Source organism: Colletotrichum godetiae, assembly GCF_030913485.1.
Source record: "Colletotrichum godetiae strain CBS 193.32 chromosome Unknown BDP55scaffold_35, whole genome shotgun sequence".
Taxonomy (NCBI): Eukaryota; Fungi; Ascomycota; class Sordariomycetes; order Glomerellales; family Glomerellaceae; genus Colletotrichum; species Colletotrichum godetiae.
In genome coordinates this window covers 51,708-73,923 of record NW_026851283.1, presented here as the reverse complement: position 1 = coordinate 73,923, position 22,216 = coordinate 51,708, and the positions used below count along the sequence as shown (strand labels likewise).

Here is a 22,216-nt window from a genome sequence, read left to right as displayed (position 1 = left end):
TGTAGTCAGCAATCGGTACGAGGGGTTTGTTCGATTCTACATCTCTACGTCGAAATCTGGGGTCTACGTGGACGCGACAAACTCGACGAAAATAAGAGCACGATGCTGCGTAGGTAGCCTCTAATCAGTTAACGCGCTATACTCTACTCCTTTTTAACGTTTGAGCAGTCACTCGAGGGGGAGCTCTGCTCGCTAGCTTCATGATTCAAAGGGACCATAGCGAGCCGTAGGCCTGTGTAAGAGGCCAAAGGCTATTCAAAAGACCGAAAATTGCTAAAAACGTAGTACATAACGTACTGGTTGATGGGGGCCTAGCATTAGAAACCATAAGTCGGAGGTCACAGACCGTTGCTCGGCTTTCACGATGTTACTCTCCCATGTGGCCGAGAGGCTTCGGTTTATCGGATCTAACTCTACAACGCAAGCAAGCTCTGGGAGAATAGCATCGGCGCAAGATAGCCCCGAGTTAACCCCTGAAGTCTGAGCTTCCGAAGAATGTCAACGTCGGGTTGTGCTGTGACTCGGGAGCATAACTCTAGATATTCGCTCGATCACACCTCAAGCCCGATGAGGTGACCGAACATGTGCGGTGTTGCTTCTTGGGCAGACGACCATTTGACTGCGTGGTGGGATGTTATAGCATGTTGGAAGAAAACTGCTTGCTCCCGCACTCAGGGTCTTTGCGCGGCACTTGTCCCAGTCGGTGAACAAGCGCTGTAGTAAGCGGTCAACCTGTCTTTAGGGTGCGTCACAGCTAGCCTCAGTAGAAAACCACCAATGGCTAGTCAAGGCATTCCGTCTCACGGTACTTTCATCGCCACTCAGACGCCTCACGAGAAAGATCTGTGGCTGGCAACCGCGAAACGCAGTCGGGAGAACTGCCGGGTCTCGAACCCCTGAGATAGTACGGATAGCTAGGGGACTTTCACTCCCAACAGTCATCAGTGACTTTGCACGTCCTGGCCGACAACCAGGAACGAACCACAGCCCCTGAGTCGCGAGCTCACCGAGACCGTCTCTTCGATCGTCGGCCCGGGCTCGGCCACTGAGCCTCATAGGCCGGCCTCTGATCGATGTCAAAGACCCAGATCGTCATGTCAACCATCATTTCGCTTCCACATCTTCTGGAAGCCTCGGGGAAGACAGGTGTAATGAAAAGGAGGCCAGGGTGCCTGACGACGAGCCTGCTTCAACCAAATTGCCGGTACGTTTCGTGGCTCCCTAGGCTGGCATTGTATCCGCACATGCCTAGTCAGACGGTAGCCGGCAGCCCAGCCGAGATGACCACGCAGCAGTTGCAATAAGGCCCAGAGCCAGGCTTGATCTAGGTGAGAGTTTCGATGAACCGGCAACCAGGGGTACAAGTCCCCCGGAGACGCAGGAACGCATAGGGACTGGCGCAGTGCCCGTCGATGTGGAGATGTACGTTGATCGCACTGTGAAGAGAGATCGACGAACTATGCCGATGTGGGTGCCGAGCGGGCGAAGAGCTCACGTGCGAACACGAACATGCTGGGGCGGACAAGGAGGCTGGTTTGAAAGAATCTTTCCAGAGCGCCCCACGATGCCAGGATTAGAATGCCAAGTAGGTTGTTAGGATGCTGGGATTGCTACTTGGGAGCGACCGCTTCATACGTACTTATGGAATAAGAATGCAGTCGTGTTTCTGCTCTAGCTGCTCATGTTGCATTAACTGCTGGTCGCAGAGCAACGCTGACGAAGCATACCTTGTTGTTGAACAGACTGTTGGCCGACAGGCTAGCAAATCAGAGAGAGAAACGCAAAAACAAAAACCAGGATTTCAGTTTAGTTCCGGGAGCCAGGTTCGACATCCGGATGGGTGTAAGCTCCAACCCAAACATGGCAGGACGCGTCGACGGGGAAGCAAACCGGTTGATCCGCGCAAACAAACCTCGAAGGGTGAGAATTGGTTGGGAACGGTTGAAACAGCCAAGGGGAGGAGGAGGCGGTCGGTCACCGAAGAGGCGAGCGGTTGGAAAGCCCAAAGGACCGAAACTGCGAAGGCGTTGATCGGTCGGCCGCTGTAATTAGAGAGAGAAGCGAATAAAGTTATCAGATCAAACCCATGCCATGTCGCTGGGTATTGGCGTTAGTGGAGTAGACTGAGGGTTACACTAGCGACGAGAGCTCAAGCCGGAGCCTCAGAATAATGCTCGTGACAAGCTCGAAATGAAGATGAGACATCACTAGACGCGCAGGGAGACGCGAGCGGGCCTGGTTCGCGACGTCGCGCAGGTCTGTGACTTGAGATTTCAAGTGTGCTTGCTCGTTTGCGTTGGGAGGATTTGCTAGCGTAGTGTCGACCGGGGGGTTGACAGTAGCCGGTCTCGGAGATTGAGAACAATCAGATTAGATGCGATTGATTTGATGAGATTGATAATGTGCGATAGGATTTGAGTCGTGTCTTGGTTTGATCCGGTGAGGAAGCCAAACAGCCCCAGCTGAAATGGCTGGACGTCCTGATTGGATGAAAGGTCACGGACAGGGGTCGGATGGTTCAGTACGTGTGGAACTACGTCGGGAAAAGCAAGGTGCGGAAATGGTTGGTCCATTGGGCAACACGAGATGAAGCATCCCTAATTTCGTTTGGATGTCTGGCTCAACACGGCCGATCTTCTTTGCTTGTGACGTTCATGTTTTGCAACCACCTCAAAGACGGGCGCTCGAGGCGTGTGATGCACATCAAGAGGAAGGTTTGTCGCGGTATCTTATGTGCTTATGCAGCAGACTGCATCGCGAACCCAAATGCCATAGTCTAAGAGCATCTTGAGATGAATCTAGAGGATCAAAACTTTGATACGCTCACGTGAGCGGTCGTGTTGGGAGCCGACCGTCGTTGCCCGAGTCTTGAGATGGGGAGACGGCCGGAATTCCTCGGTTCGGTAACGGCAACCGGAGCGCGTGTTTGCGGAATCCGGCGAATTTTGCCCAATCCTACCTAGCAGAGGAGCGGGTGACCAGCGTTGCATTCCGCGGGACACCTTTCGTCAGTAATGCAGCATGGAGGTCTGCACGCGGAGCCGATGCTGGTGGTTCTTGGGATTTGACAGTTGATGCGCAACAATCAGATGGTGACGGCCAGCATGGGGGGAGACCTTAGGGTATGCCATGTGGAATCGGTATACAGTGTGCGAATCTCGAAAAAACTTAGAAGGGAGCCGGCGGAAAGGAGTGGCAACCCAACGGCTCATGGCTCGGCATTGTGGGCTGACTGGACAGGGCCTCTGACCGAGTCTTGCTCCTGCTTGGCGTGTTTTCCTTTAGGTTTTCGGTGAGCGGTGAATTGTATTACAAGTCGTTATTTTTGGGCCTGGCCATGGTGCTGTTTCCATCGAATGACCGTGGTGTGTAAAGAAATTGCTTCGGTAAGACGTTGGGTCCAACTCGTGACGAGGGGCTGAGCTCAACGAAGAACATCTGGGGGCCCTGGGGGTGACCGCTGTAGTGGAGGGTCGAACCCTACCGCTTAGCAGAAGGCACGCCCGGGTAATAAGGCCTCTGACGACTCCGGGGTGGCTGATTCCCAACGTGCTGGGACATACTGTTTAAGAGTGCGCGGTGTGGTACGTAGGGCCTGGCGGGTAAGTCTGGGGTCGTGACAGGACCCCGAGTTGCAGAGATAGGGCTTGCGACGCTGCAATAGCGTAAAAGGGGCATTCAGTTGAACGTGCTGCACACTGTAGACGGAGCTCCTTTCACGGGCTGGCGGAGCTGAAGATCAAGACCGGGAGAAGTTGGTGGTGGTGCTGCAGTGGTGAAGTGGTGCCGCGGGAGGTGCAGGAGACTGCCGTGTCGTCCATCTTCGAAGGTGGAGGGACAGCATTACTCCGTACGGTTATCTCAGAGAGAGTGAAAGTGAGGGGTGCGGCCACCTCATCGTGCGTAGCCGGTGCTGCACGATGGTAGCGGGATAGCATCACGGGTGAGCGCAATCGTGAGGGGGTATGGTGAAATGAGGGCTCTTTCAATGGCCAGCGAGTCCGGAGCAAGTTGGGTCCAGCATGGCGGACCGGTAAGATGGATCTTGGAGTGCGCAAGCGGGCGAGAAACCCCACACTCTTGTTCTGTGGCGGCGATATGCGATGCAGTAATGTGCGATGTCGTTGGATGTGCAAATACGGGGAACGGTGAATCGTCAGGTTTTCCAGTTGTGCGGGACGAGAGAGTCCACCACGATGCAGCAGAAATGGGCGCGACGACCCTGGCACTGGCACTGTGAGGATTGAAGCGCAAGCGAGGAACCTACTCCGTAGTGTATCCGTACTGTGGCATATGTGGTGAGAAAGCCCAACAAGAGTGGGTGAGCGGATCAGCTTACCTCATTTTACCTTTGGTTTCCGGCAACCGGCTCGGTTGAGATCACCTCGGCCAAGAGCGACGGGAAGTGACAAGAGATAGAAAAGAGGCAGACGGGAGAAGGGAGAGAAAAGCCGGGCAAGAAAAGCCGGGAAAAGAGGATGAATCGGGCAGGGGCGGGTGGAGTGGGGTGAGGTGTGGAAGGAGGCAGGAGCAAGTGACTAAATTCGTACCTTCCACGTTAGCGGATCGGAATGTGGAAGGAGAAAAGATAGGAGATGCAATGCCTTCCGCTGCACCTCGGGCTGTGAAGCACAAGGCAATCAATCTACGGATACTAAGGTACAGGGCATGGCATTGACGTTGATGTCGACGTGTCCCGAGGTCCAATTGCTGCATATGAGGCTGAGACCGGAGTGTCGATTTGGAAAAGAAAGCAGCAACGAAATTGAATGAATGGAATGTGTGAGAGCCTATGAGGGTGACAATGCAGATGGTACGGAGTACATCAACACACAATAGAAGTGACAAGTCTCCTCGTCATCGGGGCGGGCGACATCGGCCAAGAGCAAAAGTGCAGGAGTAGAGGGGGAGTTGGGAACGCAGGAAGGACCCAGCGCGGTCTCGTGTCCGTGGCCCGTGACTTTCTGCTTTCTGCTTTTGTGAGGTGTGAGGCAAGTGCTTGCATTTCTGATGTTGATAATCTGATTGATAAGGCAAGGCATCTTGGGCGAAAGCAACCTGAAAAGCAAAGCACCCGAGCGCGAGTGCGAGCTCGGATGTGCTGGAATTGACGTGACGCATCCTGACATAGTTCTTTCTTTTGCTCTGTAACGGCGTGTCTACTGTTACTGTTGCAACAGTACCTAGCCAAAGTATTCTGTTTATCCAACCGTGCCAACCAAATTGTACCCGGATCGAGGCTGAATCTTAGTCAACAGTGATGTTGGTGTTACAGTCATCAACAGCCGTCGGTAACTTGGCACATTACCCAGTGATAATTCATCATTACCCAAGATGAACAAAATGCTTTCTGCTTGCTCAGGTCATCCATCCATCAATCAAGTCATGACGGGATGCTCAGCCCGCCGCCGCTTGGGGGCCAAGCCAAGCCCGAAAGCGATACGTACCGCTGACAGTGCCAAACAACCATCTCCGGCAGGTGGACAGTGTAAACAGCAAGACCCATCCACTGTCCGGCTGCGGCCACTACGACGGTGCCACCGCTGTGGCGGCTAGGCCCAACAGGGGCATTCCAGGGTCCCCTGTCGCAACCCAAAAACGGAGACTTTGAACACTTCGTTTTCCTCACTGTTACTCGATGCACCTGGTCCTTTTTACCTTGCATTTGTTACGCAGTAGACTCTCTTCCCAGCGGCGAGCCTGGATATCATCAAGCCCTTGTACCTGTCTTTTCCGGCCGGTTCTAGTCGAAATTTCAAAAAAGAGGTACTCTGCTTGCTCCAGTATCCCTACTCCCTCGGTCTAGAGATCGACAAACCTCGTCCGCACACACGCACAACCTTGAGCCTCTCATCTATCCGTACTCCCTACTCCGTACGCCTTTTTCTTTTCTTGGGGCCTGGACCAGGTTTTCCCGCCATTTTTACCTCATCGGCCTCCACGTCCCAAAAACTTAACATTCCTCACCCTTCCGCCCGATACTTTCTCGCTCCTATTCTCTTTTCCCTACCTTACCCCCTTCTGCCGGAGATCGATACCACACACCGCGGGCTTATCTGATCAAACTTATCTGATCAAGAATTCCACAACCTGGTTTCATCCATCTGACAACCCACAGCCTCCGAGCAATTCCTACAAGACTCCCTCTATCCTGCTCTCACTAGCATGCTGAGGACCTTTTGACTATCCGCCCCTCCATCCTCTCACTCCCGTATACTTTACGCCGTCCTCTACGCCAAAGTCTTTTGGCCCACGGTCACCCAACAAAGTCGTTTAGGTCATCGGTACCCGTACTTCCGCCACCTAAACAACATCTTCGACGACATACGCAAATACGTCGCCATGCACAGCACAATGGCGACCACGGCCATGGCCTCTCACCTCATTGGGTCTACCAGCAACTGCATTCCTGAGGAGCCCAGTGTTTCTTCCGTCGCACCTTCCCTCACCTACTCGGAAGAGTCAGAGGATCAAGATGAGGAAATCCAGGTCCCCAGGAGGCGGCGCGCTTCTACCCGTCTCATTGCTCAGAGCCCTGCCGACATCCAGCGTATCACAGGCGAATCGACAGCCCAATTGATCCAGAGATGCTGCGGTGGCGGCTGCTGCATGAAGTTGGGTGCCAAGAAGGAGGGCCTCGAGTACGAGAGCATCCCCTTCCCCGACAACCACGCGTACAAGTCACTCGCCCTTAAGATTGGCGACATCCCCACAAAGTTGACCAACATCGCCGACATGCCTGAGCAAACCGTCTTCTTCGAGCCCGTACCTCGTTCGACCGCGAACCCCGCAATCGCATCGTCTCCCACAGACTCAGCAATCTCTTTGGGTGCTGATGCGCGCGAGGACAAGACCGCAGAGGCACTCGCCACCGTCCAGAACCAACTCAAGGACTTCACAATCGACAACATAGATACCGCCCGAGAGCCTCCCAGATATGTTCAGCCTCACCCGCCTTACCACGTCTACGCCGCCCGCATCGACTCGACCCGCGAGTTGACCAAGCCCGGCGCTGAGAAGCGCACCTACCACTTCGATCTCGATATCACAAGTTACCCGGGCGAGGAGGACATGGACTTCAGAGTTGGCGGTGCCATTGGTGTCATGGCACCCAACGATAAGGACTGTGTCGACGACGTTTTCGACGCCCTCATGGTGCCTCGGTTCCTTCGGGACAAGCCGGTCCTGATGAAGACCACCAAGGGCCGCTGGCCTACCGTGTGGGGCGACGACCAGGCCCGTGAGATGGTCACCACACGCAGGGACTTGCTTACCTGGTGCTCCGATATCCAGTCCTACCCCCCGACCAAGCAGCTATTGCGCATTCTTGCCGAGTATGCAGAGGACGCCAACGAGAAGAAGCTGTTGACGTACCTTTGTGCGTCCGAAGGCCAGGGCGTCTTCTGCGACTTCCGCACCGGACCGCATGTCTCCCTCTCCCAGCTCTTGCATGCGTTCCCCAGCTCTCACCCGCCCATGGATCTCTTGCTGTCTTCCCTGCAGACATTGATGCCGCGCTTCTACTCCCTCTCCAATGACCCGCACGACGCTTACAAGACGCGCGATGGCAAGGTGCACCGGCTGGTCGAGATTGCCGTCACGGTTCATGAGACTGCTGACTGGCGTCGCGGCCTCCGTACCGGCATCGGCTCCGGCTTCTTCGAGCGCCAGGCCCAGAAGTGGCTGGAGGCAAAGCGCAACGGAGAGACCCCAGAGATCTACATTCCCATGTTCAAGGGCCTCATGGCCAACCCCCTCGCCAAGCAATTCGTTTCCGACGGTCCCATGCTCCTTATCGGTGCCGGCGTCGGCATCGCGCCGTTCAGAGGCTTCGTCCAGCGTCGCTTGAAGACGGCCAACTGCGCAAACAAGGTCTGGGTTCTCCAGGGCATTCGCGATTCGCTCGTCGACGAGATCTACAGCGGCGAGTGGGGCGTGCACGAGGACGAGGTCAAGCGTGTCGTCCAGAGCCGTCGCGGCGAGAGTCGTTATGTCCAAGAGGAGGTACGCAATCAAGCCGACCTGGTGTGGTACATAGCCAATGCCGTCGACGGTCGCGTCTTCGTGTGCGGCAGCACCAAGGGCATGGGCGAGGGCGTCGAAGAGGCTCTCGTCGATGTGGCCATGCAAAAGGGCAACCTCGAGCGCGAGGAGGCCAAGAAGTACTGGGATCTCAAGAAGGAGGCCGGCCAGTACATTGCCGAGACGTGGTAAGGTGCTGGCGGGCGGGCAAACCCCGCCACTTTATAAGATGGCATCCTACCTCCCAAAGTCCGCCAGTCCCGGAAGGATGCGAACTCGGGGATTTTATGGCCGGGGCGGGCTTACAGCTGACGCGGACGATCAATCGGTGCCTGGGCGCTGCTGTGCCCCCGAACTCGGACATAAATGGCTTCGGTCTCATCGGACGTAAGAGATTAAATGGCATCAGCCGCGCAAGGCGACAAAAAAAAAAACAAAGAAAGTCAAGGACCCCAAAACATATTAAGAGCATGGGGGTGGGCGAAGAGGGAATGCAACCTCATTAAAAAGGGCACAACCTAGACGGCGTTTCGGGGCGGATCAAGGGAATGATTTCTGACAACCAAAAAAAGACATTGGACTGTTGCGAGACAGGGTTTTCTTTTTTTTCCTTGTCATCTACATGGCATGATGGTGTTGAAGGGGTCAAAATGGGATTTCGGGACTGATCTTCTGTCCATTGATGAAGAGAGAAAGCATTCATTGGATTGCTTAGGCGTTTGTTAGTCGCAGCGTCTCTGGCATGTGTGTAGAATAGGCGATGGCTTTCACTGTAGCATTAAATAAATCGTTCAATAACCTAAAGCTGAGGAGACTGGTGAGATCTAAGTGCCGTGAGGAGAGGCCTTGAGTAAGAAGCCTTGAAGGGTGGGGAGGGGGGTACCTCCCTTGTTAATATGAGGCAGGTAGTTGTTCTTGTGGACGACGTAGAGGCTATTTCGAACTACGATGATCGATTGTGCTTAGCTACGATACAAAGGAAGCCCACCGTTAATATGAGGTTTACTGTTATATTCAGCTCAGTACCTCACTGGTCTTGTTGTTACTATTCCTACTGCCCTTTATTAAGGCATGGATGGCTAAGCTACTTATAAGAGGGCGAAGCAGTGCTTCTATATAAGCGAGATCAGTGCTGTAAGTGAAGATCACGAGCGAAACCACTTGGAACGCCCAAGGGAAGGATAGTGATGGTGGGCTTTCGACGGGAGTAATGTACCTCTCAAAGACGTTCGTAGTCAATTTTGAAAGACCCAAGGTAGTCATCTATATCAGCACATCAATATAAAGAACATTTTAGAGCGGCCAAGGTATAGGAATTATGTATAGGGCAAAGGAAGCCCTTAAAGACAGCTTAATCTTTCACGCTAGCAACGCCTCAGAAGAACATCGGGATCGTCATTGTTTGTACTGTCCTGATTTGAAGGATATTTAGCAATTTACTAGATTCCTTCTTACTCAAGTACGGATAGGTAGCTTACGATTACTAGGTGATTATAGTGATGAATGGGCCAACTCACTTGGCCCCGAAATCTTGGCTTCCCTACTTCGCTACTTACTTTTCATACCTCTTTCTCTCGCCTCCCTTGCACCTCACGCCTGCTTTTTCCTTTATAGCTTTATGACCATAGCACAAAGGTACCTCAGGGTGAGAGCCAATATATAGCCGTACGATAGGGACCGAGTCCATTCACCCCTGTTGAAATTCTATCGAGATTTTCGTCGTAGTGCCTGCCCTTGAAAGGTAAATTCAAGGTTGTTTAAGTAATCATAAAGTATTAGGGTCCTGGTAAGTATCCTCTTCCGCCTGTCCACAGTAGTGACAGCACGGTCGTGGACGAATACGAGCCAATGTAATAATAAAGGGGGTTTCCGAGTGATTTCATCTCTTTTTGTAGAATCTATAGAGGTGGCCTGCTCCTTTTACGACCCCCCTACCATCTACAACCATCCACCACTACGCCCGTGGACTTACCAGGGGCCGTGACGGGTCGCCGCGCCTTGTCTGGTGGTCTCTCTCTCCTTCTCCAATAGCCGAAGTGTATTCCGGTTTAAATACTTTTCTGAAGGTCACGAACTATTATCCAAGTAGCTACATGACTGCACTCCGTAGTAGCTCTAAGATAATAGGCATAACGGGTAAATGATACCAGTCAAATCAACTTTGACTTGCCGTTTCTTAGCCACTTTCAGGAAGACACAATAATACAAAGTCAACAATTATCAAGTTGTAGGCTAAAAACTGGTCGTCTAGTCACGAATAGATCAGACCGGAATCAGAAAGTTCGTTGCTTGGTGATGGACTCATGATGTATCCTTTGGCGCACCGCTCAACACACATCGTCGTTGGTACTTGCTGGGAAATCCAGTGTAAATCCGTGTCACCGGCCGGGCGTGTAATTCCGTATTTCCGACCCATCTTCGCACGTAGGTATCTGAACATCGCCACCCCGCCGAACAGCAGTGTCAACATCCGGTACCGTTATCGAAACTGCTGCGCCGATTCTACTGCTGCCCCGGGTCCGATTCCCGATTTCTTGGCGAGTTGGAGGCGGACAGTGCATGCCGCGATTCATAACGGGAAGCCGAAGCTTTCTACGCCGGACATGTTCTCTTCCGGGGGAGGACGTGGGGACTCGTGTGTTGGACAACTCCCGTCGCATACTGCTCATATTCCATTTGGGAACGTTTCCGTGCTCTTCGTATGGAGTAGCCCGTCGCCCGCGCAACGAACGGCGCCCATGGCTCCATTGCGCCATCGCGATGGCTGGTGCTGGGCGGGAGTACGGAGTACTGGTGGTTCTGGCGGGGTGGGTTCTCGCGCGCGGTTATGGATCATTTCTGGCTTATTCAGCTGCTTGTCATCGCGCGGGTGTGTGTAAGTGTGAGTGGGGGCCAGGGCCCATGTGCTCTCAGAATGTGCTCTCAGGATAGCTTTGCTCGTTTGAGCGATGCGCTGGACTTTGAGTGAATTGAGTCGTGTAAGTATCTGATCGCAGCCATCCTTAGAGAACACTGGCGAGTTGTGCTTTCATTGTGCAATTGATAATCATGCTTGCTGGTTGGTCATTTTAGATCAACCCCGCCGCCAGATAGAGACACGGATGTTGAATTTCTTTAGACCGGTCAGCGGTTGTCGTTGGGCTACCCGAACCGCGCGGGAACTCTTTAAGAAGGGGTCTCGGAGGAAATGCGGCGACTTTTCGATGCGCCTTTGGGTGGCTTCTGCAGGATCCGATCTATCACCCGGGTGCTTGTGGATACCCCCTTAGAGCAGGTCGGCCGCGAGCTTCCCACGCGCGGGAAAGGCGCATTCATTATGCAAGTTGTTGAACGTGTTCGTTCCCTAGCAAGCAAACAAACACACACATGTGGTCTGGACGATCAGCAAGACTAGACACACGCGCGGTAGATGAGAAATGGCCTGCAAGTTTGATACTCGGTCTGACGGGGGAAGGAACTATCAAAGCTATCCGTTCTCCAGGAGGTTTTTTTAGCCCCCGTCTTGTCTCTCCTCCCTGTGGTCTGCTCTTCACCGCCTGCCAGGGGGGACTAGAGTGTGCATTCGTAGTGTGATGTATCTGTAGTCTATCAGTATTCTAGAATTTTCGTGACGGGCGTGGGCGCATGGGCGTTTTTTTTCCTCTTTGAAATTCCCGCGCGGTGTGTGTTTGTCGAATCTGGATCGTTCCCCGATTCCCCGAGTACATCGGGAACCGGAACCACAACAACGGATAGCTATCTCTTTTCTTGACTGCTGCATTTGGATGAGAATTGAGGTACTCGAGGGGATCCCCAACAAGCTTTCCTCTAGATACCAGTAGCATGAATGGCGAGTAAGGGGGCTTGAATGGTTGAGTCCCGAACAGGTGCTCCGTACTTGTTGCCCTTTCTTTGGAGGTTTCCGCGGGACGTTGCGCAGTTGAGGCACCTGAGGGGAGACAACAATGTACCCCGCCAGCGGAATGATGTCAATTCTGTATCCGTGTACCGCCCGCTTAATCATCCCCGAATTACCCCAATCTGGACTAGCTGTGCCTAGTGACATGACAAAGAAATGCCATTCTTCAGCGAAATGTGACCGCCGTCGGCCATTGGGATCAGAAAAAAATTCCGCTTCATCGCCGGTTTCCTTCCTACGCTATCGACTGCATAGTCTCCCCCTGGCCAGCCATGCCAGTCAATCTCTTAGTCCTAGGTCAAGGTACACCATGTTGGTGACAGGCGCGCCCAGTTGGATATCATTGGGTGTCATTGGTAATCCGGTACACGCTTGATTACCACACCATTTGCTCAGCGGCCGGGTTCCCAAAGCACGCCTTTGACGCTCGAGCACATCAATCAAGGGGCAGGCCCCATCTGATGATCGGGTAGCGCTGAAGGGGGGGGGAGCCCGGATCCATGGCATGGAGGGGCAAGAGAAGCGGGGACCTTGGACTTTGTAGCTCTTTGGCGCAGCTGTTTGCTACAGTTGTTAGGTGTTGCTGTCGATGTGGGGAGGAGGGGAGGGAGGTTTCCAACGGGTTCTGAGACGCTTTGCGGGAGAAATCCCAAAGGCGGGATGGGAAGGTATCCGTAGCGCAAGTAGCTCTTGTGGTTCCTCCTCCCCCCTCCCTCTGTCTCCCTCGGTATATAACCCATCGAGACGCCCTCCCCCATCCCGAACATCTAGAAGAAAGAAGGACCATGATCAGCATCACCAGAACAGCAATCCAAGCATCAAAGAGACTCTCCACTCTCCGTCCTCTCACCACAACCATCACAACCAAACACCAATCACTCACCAGAACCTTCTCGTCATCAACCACCGCCACAATGTCCGCCCCCAGCGCAAACCTCATCCTCGACGCCGTCAAGGCCCGCCGCACCTACTACCCCCTCTCCAAGACCCTCCCCATCGAAACCGCCCGCGTCGACGAAATCGTCAAGACGGCCCTCGCTCACGTCCCCTCCTCCTTCAACTCCCAATCCAACCGCGTCGTCGTCCTCCACGGCGCAGAGCACGAGAAATTCTGGGACATTGCCCTCTCCGTCCTCAAGGCCATCGTCCCCGCCGAGCAGTGGGAGTCCACCAGCGGCAAGCTCAACATGTTCAAGGCCGCCGCCGGCTCCGTCCTCTTCTTCGAGGACCAGGACGTCGTCAACGGCATGCAGGAGAAGTTTGCCCTCTACGCCGACCGTTTCCCTATCTGGGCCAACCAGTCCGACGGCATGCTCCAGTTCGCCATCTGGACCGCCCTCGAGGCCGAGGGTCTTGGCGCCAACCTCCAGCACTACAACCCCCTCGTCGACCAGCAGGTCGCCGCCGAGTGGAAGGTCCCCGCCAGCTGGAAGCTCAACGCCCAGCTCGTCTTTGGCGGCAAGACGGGCGAGGCTGGTCCCAAGGAGTTCAAGCCTATTGAGGATATCTTCAAGACTTTCAGCTCTTAGAGATTTTGCGCACGTCTCTAGAAAACCTTGCGAGTGTAGAGAAAAGGAGAAAGTCAGTGGAGGAAACACACATATAAGACTGCATCTGCTGGAGTTTTAGGCCCCGCTTTTTGGCTATCTGGACATCGTTAGCGATGGACTTTTTTTTATAGATGAATTTAACGCATTGAATGATTGTCACGACTGTTGTCCAAATCCTTCCTTTCGGAATTAAAGAGAACAAAAGGTGTATGTAAGTGAGACTGGATCGATCGGCGCCACGTTGACGGAAGCCAATTGAATCGGTCGACGTGAATTAAGCATCTGACGCCACGCCTCGGAGGGATTCAAACCGCATTGGGAGACTTTGCGGTGAGCTCTGCTGACACAGTACCACTTCATGCCGGTCGACAATGTGGGACTAAGCCAATAAGATAGAAATGAGCTCTCCGTATTTTGTATTTCATCGCGACGCTTCAAGTCGATTGTGTTTATATGTGTACATGGACATCCGTCCTATTTAGACAAAGACATCTTTCTCTCACTCCTCTTCAATGAACCCCAAAGCCTGGCCCATCCGGACCGTCTGGCCCTTTTCAACGGCCCATCTCCAGCCAGACCTGTCCTCTGGCGTCTTGCCCCCGGTTGGCGCCTCGAACACCAACACGACGGTGCTACCGAGCTGGAAACCACCCATTTCCTCGCCCCTCCGCAGAGCATGGCCACCGAGCACGGGACTGGCCGAGGCATACGTCGCCTCCGCGAATCCCGTGTAGGGCTCGCCGCGGGCCGCAGCCTCCTCCGCAGCACGATCGGCCGCCGTATCCGTGGTCAAGCTGTTGGTGCGCAGTTCACGATCAAAGTTGATCTTGATGGATCCCACATTGGTGGCGCCGACGGGGACGTAGCTGAAGAATCCGTAGCGCCAGCGGCCGAGGAGAACGACGCGCTCGTTGAGGGTGAAGAGACCGGGCAGCGTGCGCTGGAGGTAAGGGGAAACGCTGTAGAGCTCACCAGCGAAGTGACGGCGGCGTTCGACGACCCAGTTGGCGGGTGAGTGGAAGCGGTGGTAGTCTCCGGGGGCGAGGTAGATCACGGCGTAGTACAGAGAGGTCTTGTTGTCCGGCGAGATCAGGTCGTACCAGGGCTTCTCACCGAGGGCGAGGTCGGCACGGACCTCGGAGACGGCAGACGGCGAGGGGGGTTCGACGGCCTCGTCTTTGAGAGAACCCTTGCGCTGCGACATGGCCGCGCCGGAAAGGAGGCTGGGTACGGTGTAGGAGATGCCGTTGACGCGTGCGAATTCCTCATCCGTCTTGACAAGGTCCTCGCTGGGGGAGATGCTAGCCTTGTCCGCCTCGGCTTCCTGCGGCGTGGTCCAGCCGCTTGCGATGCTTGATGTGGGCGTGTTCTTGCCGAGGAGTGCGTCGATGCTGTACGTCATGCCCTTGACCTGCTCAATGTCTCCGCCTTCAATCTGGCCGTATTGCAAGACACGGCCATCGGACGGCGAGAGCAGGGCGTTGGAATCCGGGTGGAGGGGACGGGAACCAGGCTTGAGTTGGCGGTAGAAAAAAGAGGCAAGGTTCGGGTACGTTCGCAGGTCGGGTTCGGCGACTTCGTTCAAGCTGTCGGGGTAGGTTAGCATACAATGACGCCCAGACTCATGCGTTCGCAACTTACTTGACGCCAAAGATCCATGAGTAGAGCTTGAAGCCGGGAACACGAAGGTAGTAGGGAATGGTCAGTTCGTTGAAGCGACCCCAGAGCCTTGAAATCGCCTTCAGGGGCAGCGTCGACATGACCTGGACCTGCCAAGGTCCATCAGGCCTGATCTTTGCGCGCTTCTTGGGCGGCACGCCATCCTGAACGTCGTCCCTCTCCTGCTTCTCGCGCTCGCGGGTCGAGACCTTGTAGAACTGAACCAGGCCCAGGAAGCCGATACCCAGGCCTACGGGGATCTGGTACCACTGCACTTTGCTGTTGTTGAGGGCGTGCCGCAGGCGGGAGGAGAAGCGCGGGCGCTGCTGCTGCTGGGAGAAGAATCGGGTCGAGGCGCAGGGGCCGTGGAGAGGGGAGAAGAGGTTGGTGGCCCTTAGCTGGCTCTGGCGAGCGTACAGCGTAGCCATGATGCTTATGGGACCTCAATCGGAAGTTTGCGATTTTTCGAGGCCACCGGGCTTCTGGCTGGGGTTTGCGGGAACGAGCAATGGGCCAGACGATGATAGTTTGGATGAGCAGGCGTCTTGCGATAAGATCTTGCAGCTCGGCAGCGGCAGCTTTGGGATGACGCAGCACGAACCATCCAAGGGCGCTAGTCTTGTTTGGGCAACTAGCAGCAACGTTCTTTTGCCGATACATTGAGATGACTTTGAACACACTGAATACCGAGGAACACCATTTCATCTTTTTGACGTGGTTGAGAAGGTTATTTTGAAGTAAATCAGATTAGATATAGACTGCATAGGTCGAACATGGAGGCCATCAGTCTCACAAAGAAACTCCGGTTGTCTTCCTCACGAAGGTCACCATTAATACTTTTCATCCTAGAGAGACTCGACTCTTCATCTTTCTCTTACCTTTTTGGAGTGTAAGCCACACCTGGGCAGAGGAAAGGGAGATATCGAAGGTCTCGTGTTCCTGTGACTATGGCTTAATTAACCCCTTTGGAACATCAATATTGCTGCTTTCAGTGCCACACAGCTCATACTCAGATACACAAATCTTTGTAGGAAAATCCAGAAATACCACAGGAAACAGGGTAGGTAATAGGAAAGCAAGCCTTCCAGCACTGAAAGCCTCACTCTCGGAAAAGAACCGCCCTTCCCGCAAGGCAAGGTAGTATTAATGACTGAGTGATCAGATGCATCCCATCTTCTGGCTTACATAATCGGGCTGTCACCACCCGCCTGATTGGGACAGCGTGCATGGATCGGGCCTTCCGGTTCCCAGGGACGGACTACGTACCCACGTTTTTAGTGAGGCCAGCGGGTCCGTACCTGAGCTGGAGAGTCTGCAGTCGGAGAGCAACACATGTCCTAAATTTCCCCGTCTACGAACGACACGGTGACATGAGCATCGTCTTCCTGCGCATACACCACCGCTCCTTTCCCGTGGACAATCAGACGAAGCTGCCGCGTCGCGCTCTGCGTGGCATGACCGATAGGCCTCATCATGGCCTCTGAAGCCTCGTCTTCCACCGCGCCCTCTGCGCCAGAGGCTACTTCTGAACACCTGTCCGTAAATCTGCAGGTACTGTCACCATCCACGGCGGCCAGTTCCAGTCGACCCTTGGTTTTCCCTGGTCTCGTCGCCACCACGACCGTCCGACAGCTCAAGGAGAAGATTCGACAAGCGCTACCTCTCAAGCCGACCGATGCCCAGCAGCGATTGATCTATCGGGGTCGACCTTTGGCGCAGGATGGGGACACTCTTCTGACCGTCCTCGGCGAGGAAGTCGTGAGTCCACTGCTCTGCTGACAATTGCACCCATTGCTGACTGACTTGGGGACAGATTCGCACTACCGACCAGCAGACAATCCACCTTGTGCTTCGAGACGTCGCAGAACCGCATCGCTCCACGACTCCGACACCGGCACTTGCTCGAGGGTCGAGCCCGGCGCCGCCCACTGCCCATTTCCCAAGCCCCTTTGGCACCACCGGCCAGCCTCAACACGTCCATCACCATGGCAGTCAGCCTACGGCCGCGGCCTTTACCAGACGAACGCCGCTGCACCCGACGTCGAACCCTTTACCGTTCCCAGCACCACCTCAGATACCAGCAAACTTGACTCTGCAGCAGCTCCAGCAATTGCAGGCGCAACAGCATCAGAGCATGACGGCATGGATGAACGGACTTCAACGCGAGGCCATGAACAGGGCCATGGCCCACCAGCAGATCAACCAGAATCAGGCTCTGAGAGCGTCTATGGGCATGCATGGCATTGGCGACACACCGGTGGCGGCCCCCAATCCTGCGGACCCCACTCGTGGACGGGCCAGCCCGCTTAGCAATCCAGAAGGGCACACGTATGTGCGAGAGGGCCTTATGCCGAATGGACAGACATATCGCGTGACGGTAAACGAGAGTTTTCTCGGGGGTCAATTGAATGTTCAGCAGCCGGGCAGTCAAGGCACCTCGACGCCTCTGTCCCCTGCTGACGTCCAGACCATCTTGAGGGCAGCTGACAGCACCCAAGCAACATTGGCAATGACCAACGCCATGCAGAGGAGCGCTTCAAGCACATCTCTCGCCAATGGAGGCTCCTCCGTCGGCGTCACTACTCCTTACTACCCAACCCCTGGATCCAGAGCCAGCAGCAGGAGGCCTACCCCTGATCCAACGGCTCGCTCAGTCAGCGGCGGCAGCAGACACTCTGCGAACGCTCAACAGCAAGCGCAGTCTGGCCCCGAGGTGTACATTTTGTCTTCGCCTCAGGGTCCTCGTGCTCTACTCATCAACAACGCTACGGACTCGTACTACACTCCGAGAGGGCAACCTCATACTACCTCAACTCTTCACCAAACCGCCTCTGCGCTCGCTAGAATGCGAGGCCGCCCTCAACATGTCGCCTGGCCAGGAGCTTTTGTGACTCCGCCGCCTCACCACGAAGGACAGCAGCCAGCACATCAAGCAGAACCTCATCCGCAGGTGCAACAGCAGCAACCCGAGGCGCAACCACCCATGCATCAGCCTCAGGGGCAGCCGGCGGCAGCAGCAGTACCAGCACACCCCAACAACGGGGGCATCGCTCCGCTGATTGCGCAAGTGTGGCCGCACTTCTGGCTGGTGGTTAGGCTCGCCCTCTTTGTGTGGTGGTTCACTTCGCCCAACGCCGGCTGGTCAAGGTGGATCACTGTGATTTCAATCGCGATCAGCATCTTTGTTCTAAACACTGGACTTCTAAACAACTACTTTGACCAGGCTGTGGGACCAGTCAGACGCCACATGGAGAATCTGCTACCCTTGGCTGCGCCGAACAACGCCAATGAGCCTGTCCGTCCCCGGGATGATCAGGCGGTGGTTGGACGCGATGGTCAACCTGATCCGACACGGGCAGCTGCCAGGCTGGTAGCTCAGCGCAGACACGACAATGCAAATTGGTTGATGGATCAAGTGCGGCGGCTCGAGAGAGCTGGCCTCCTCTTCCTGGCTAGTATTGCACCAGGTGTCGCGGAGCGCCATATTGCTCACCTTGAGGCTGAAGCCCGCGCCGAGCGTCAGAGAAGGGAAGAAGCGGAGGCCGCTGAGGCCGCCGCTGCGGCTGCGGCAGAGGCCGCCGCAAATCCTGAAAACACGGAAGCTCAGAACAATGACGAAACGAATGAGACATCAGGACGCAACGACACGGAGGAGGGTGAAAATGAGGCTCAGAGAGAGACGCACGGAGGAGATCAGCGGCGAGCGGAAGAGCAGCAGCCGTTGTTGGCGCTGTAAAGGGGACAAGACCCAAGTATCGAAAGAGATGAGGATCGTTGTAAAATACAGATTACCCAGCGGACGCTCCAAGGACGTCCCTTAGCGCATGGAGTCGGGTGTAGAGCGTTCACATTGGGTCTCACATCATCAATGCATATTGTTTTAGTTCAGCGTCAGAAATCAATTTGTGTTCTATTCACGCCAAGGGCGTTTCTATCGAGACCAGTCTATCTACGCCGTGAATGAGACCATTATCGAATTCGTTCTGGTGTTCTTGTGTAAGTTAATCCATGGACTTCATCCTCAGGGGTTGAGTTTTTTTACTTCGTCATTGGCCAATACGATCGATTGTGAAGGCCGCCTATCATAATTCAACCGTCTTTTTTCTACGCCCCGAAGTAGTATCTCTTTTACATGGAAGCCTCGCCTGAAGTCGTTTTTGTCGGTCTTCCTCTATAGTAGGCTCCGAGATGCTTAGTAGTGGAAGAGGAGGAGTCGGTGGTCGTCATTTTCGGTCTCTTTTTCGTTGCGGTTCTCTTCTCTCCGTCCTTTTTTTGACATACAGTATTCGTTTCTCGTCAGTCGTGGAGTTGACAGCCGGCCTTCGTGTTTGAGCCGGCGGTTGGATGTAGGGCCGAGAAGATGCTTCTTGCTCTGATTATCGTACGTTGTTGTTTCTTCTATCGTTTTCGTTTTCTCTCTCCTTATTTTGGAAATTTTATTTTCTGCTCTTCTTCTGATTTCCACTCTTCTTTTTGTCGAATCGGTACGGGCACAGGGGAACGGAATTTTGACGTAGTTTCCCTGCGCGGACCGACTTGAGCTATGATATGATGTGAAGCTTCGATTCCCTTTCTTCTGCTCTGAACTAGCGGTCGTGTAATATCTAGAAGCAAGCTTCTTTCATTATTTTTCGTGATTACCTTTTTTGGGTGGGTTTTCTTTGGTGTCTTTCTGTTATTTTTGTAGCTTCCTCTTCTTATATTTTCTTTGTATCGTACGTATACTCGGATGGGCTCATGGGAACAAGGTATCATATAAACCCCCTGGTGCAGACTAATCCGCACTGCACTGTTGTGTGCAAAGGCTCTGAGTTGCCGTGTTCTGCGAGCAGCAGAGCTTGAGCCTGCGTTTTGGGGTTTGCGGCGTCGAGCTTTACTGGAGCTTGATGTGATTCCCAGTCTCAAGGCGATCTTCGACATTGGTGCCCCTGGATTCGGGGGGGGAGGGGGGGGAGTACCTCATGGATACGTCTCTAGACGCATTTCTCGAGGTCTATCATCGTCGTTCCCGTTGCTCCTGTTTCGTTTCTGTTTGTCATTTTCGCAAAACGACGAGAAATCATCTCTCTGTCTCTCGCTGTTATAGACCCAAGGACCGAGATGATGTTGGTATTTACTGTGTTCATGTGAGGGCACCGGGTGGTAACGTTTAACGCCTCCTAGACGTCTGATCGCAGCGCTTGTGTATGGGGCTGCCCGGTGGGAGGGGGATGCGAATTCAGACAGCTCTCTGCTTATCCTTAACCTTCCTCAAGCCCCAGCCGCTTCGTCCGCTAACGACCAAGGGCCCGCGTCTGGCAGGGGGCTGGGTGGGAGTCTCTGCATCGGGTGCCTCCCCCGCAGGGGCCGGAACGTCTACCTCCTCTTGGGGGTGTTTCCCCTCAGAGGGCGTCTCTGGAGTTTGCTGCTCCACGGTAGAGAGCTCTCCTTCCTCATCTTCAGAGTGTTCCTCCTCAGGCTGCGCCTTTGGAGTCTCCTCTTCGATGGTGGACAGCTCTGTGTCAGCCTCTTCCTCGGAGTGCTCCTCGGAGGTATGCTCCAGGGTAGGGGGGGTGACGTCGCCAGCCACGGAAGCCGGTAACTGCCTTGGCGACGACTGTGGGGTGACTGCCTCGGAGGACTGGTCAGTCGGGCTCGAGCTGGGAGGTCTAGCGACATCGCCCGCCCAGCTAGCGCTGTCGTCGTTTCCGTTGCCGAGATCGACACCCCCGTTCTCGGGGCCGTTGTCCATAGCGTCTTGGATGTGATTTTCCAGAGCGTTGTTGGTGCCGCTGCTGCTGCTACCCTCGCCGTTCCCATTGTCGTTGCCGTTGCCGTTGGAGCTGGCGGTGACGTCCCCGTCGTGTAGGTAATGACATCCCGGCTTCTTGCAGTTGCGGCCGTGCCAGCAACGGGTGGTCCTATGGTTTTCTTTCGAGTCTGTGACTGAGGCAGGAGCGGTGTTGGGAATGGGGGCAGGTTCGGGTCTAGGCTCAGGTAAGGCGGCGGCAGCGGCCTCCGCGGGCCAATGTTCCGGGTTGGCGGGAACGGGAGGGAGAGGGAGGCCATATCCGTGTCCGGGCTCGAAGCCCGGATGGTGAGCGGGAGCGGGATCCCAGTACGGGATGAAGCCCGTCGGTGGGCCGGGGGGATGATGATGATGGAACTGAGGTGGACCCCAATTCGCGCCCGCGGGATAGTACGGTGGCGGGCCCAAGTAGCGAGACGGCGCCTGGTTGTATGCACCGCTGGTGCTGCTGTTAGCGTAATCGCCGTGGCTAACGTAATCACCGTGGTGGTAAGTGATGTTGCCGTTGGTGTTGTAGAATACGGGGCTATATCTTGCTCTCGTCTGTACCTCTTCCTCCAGCTGCCGTGCTGCTTCCACCAAGTGGGCGGGCAACTCGTCTTCTCTGTGAGGGAAATTACAAGCGTCTCTTCCGTAAATACAGCGGGCGCCGAGGTAGTGGCGGCAGGTGTTTCTCTGTGCCTTGGGCATTCTACTCTGGCAGATCTTCTTCTGCCCCTTTGACGAGGACGTCTTCTTGTCATTATTTTTGCGGTCCATCTTGGTTAACTTGACTGGGGGTGGGACGGGAAAGGGAAATGGTACTACTTGTACTGGGAAGAAGAAGAAGAAGGGGATTGAATGTTTGTCTACTTGAGAGGATTGGTGGTAGAGAGAGGGATAGGAGGTGCCGTAATATGGGAGTTGGGAGAGGATGCCGGAGATAGGTGGTAATTCTACCGGGGACCCTGCGGCGCTGGCGGCGTGGGTTATGTTGGTGAATATGGATCGGAGATGGGATAGAAAGGAAGAACGGGTGGATAGTGGATCACTTTGTATCGGAAATAGCTTCACTGCAGTGTATCGGAGATGGATATGCCTCTGAGAGACGGAGAATATCGTCGTCCTGTTCTGCAACGTCAAGGACTCACGAATCTGCCTTGGGTCAAAGCCATCATGGCTTGCCCTTCTGCGTGGAGTGGTTCGTCCATCACACTCACCTATTATAATGACTCCGCACGATTGAATGGTATACGTGGAATTCGTGTGGAAAGCTCAAAGTTTTAGAGTGAATCACAGCGTGTGGAAGCAAACACAACG

The 22,216-nt window shown here is 54.6% G+C and overlaps 5 protein-coding genes across 5 annotated transcripts; 3 read left to right on the top strand and 2 right to left on the bottom strand.

Moving 5' to 3' along the window:
• The first annotated feature begins 6,004 nt into the window (after positions 1–6,004).
• BDP55DRAFT_238812 (FAD binding domain-containing protein) lies at positions 6,005–8,369 on the top strand. Its single transcript, XM_060566200.1, has one exon. The coding sequence runs from the start codon at positions 6,343–6,345 to the stop codon at positions 8,212–8,214; it is 1,872 nt and encodes a 623-aa protein (XP_060426791.1). The 5' UTR covers positions 6,005–6,342; the 3' UTR covers positions 8,215–8,369.
• A 4,465-nt stretch (positions 8,370–12,834) lies between these two features.
• On the top strand, positions 12,835–13,449 carry BDP55DRAFT_695810 (nitroreductase; the record flags this gene model as incomplete). The annotated part of the gene is made up of 1 exon (XM_060577512.1): positions 12,835–13,449. The coding sequence occupies one exon, from the start codon at positions 12,835–12,837 to the stop codon at positions 13,447–13,449; it is 615 nt and encodes a 204-aa protein (XP_060426790.1).
• A 520-nt stretch (positions 13,450–13,969) lies between these two features.
• Positions 13,970–15,557, bottom strand: BDP55DRAFT_695809 (phosphatidylserine decarboxylase; the record flags this gene model as incomplete). The annotated part of the gene is made up of 2 exons (XM_060577511.1): positions 13,970–15,056; positions 15,112–15,557. 2 exons carry the CDS (start codon positions 15,555–15,557, stop codon positions 13,970–13,972), a joined length of 1,533 nt encoding a protein of 510 aa, XP_060426789.1.
• Positions 15,558–16,410: 853 nt separating this feature from the next.
• BDP55DRAFT_717741 (ubiquitin family protein) lies at positions 16,411–19,085 on the top strand. Its single transcript, XM_060578382.1, has 2 exons — positions 16,411–16,887; positions 16,943–19,085. The coding sequence occupies exons 1-2, from the start codon at positions 16,603–16,605 to the stop codon at positions 18,863–18,865; spliced, it is 2,208 nt and encodes a 735-aa protein (XP_060426788.1). The 5' UTR covers positions 16,411–16,602; the 3' UTR covers positions 18,866–19,085.
• Positions 19,086–20,228: 1,143 nt separating this feature from the next.
• Positions 20,229–21,676, bottom strand: BDP55DRAFT_770602 (uncharacterized protein; the record flags this gene model as incomplete). Its single annotated transcript, XM_060581091.1, has 1 exon — positions 20,229–21,676. The coding sequence occupies one exon, from the start codon at positions 21,674–21,676 to the stop codon at positions 20,348–20,350; it is 1,329 nt and encodes a 442-aa protein (XP_060426787.1). The 3' UTR covers positions 20,229–20,347.
• Positions 21,677–22,216: the final 540 nt, after the last annotated feature.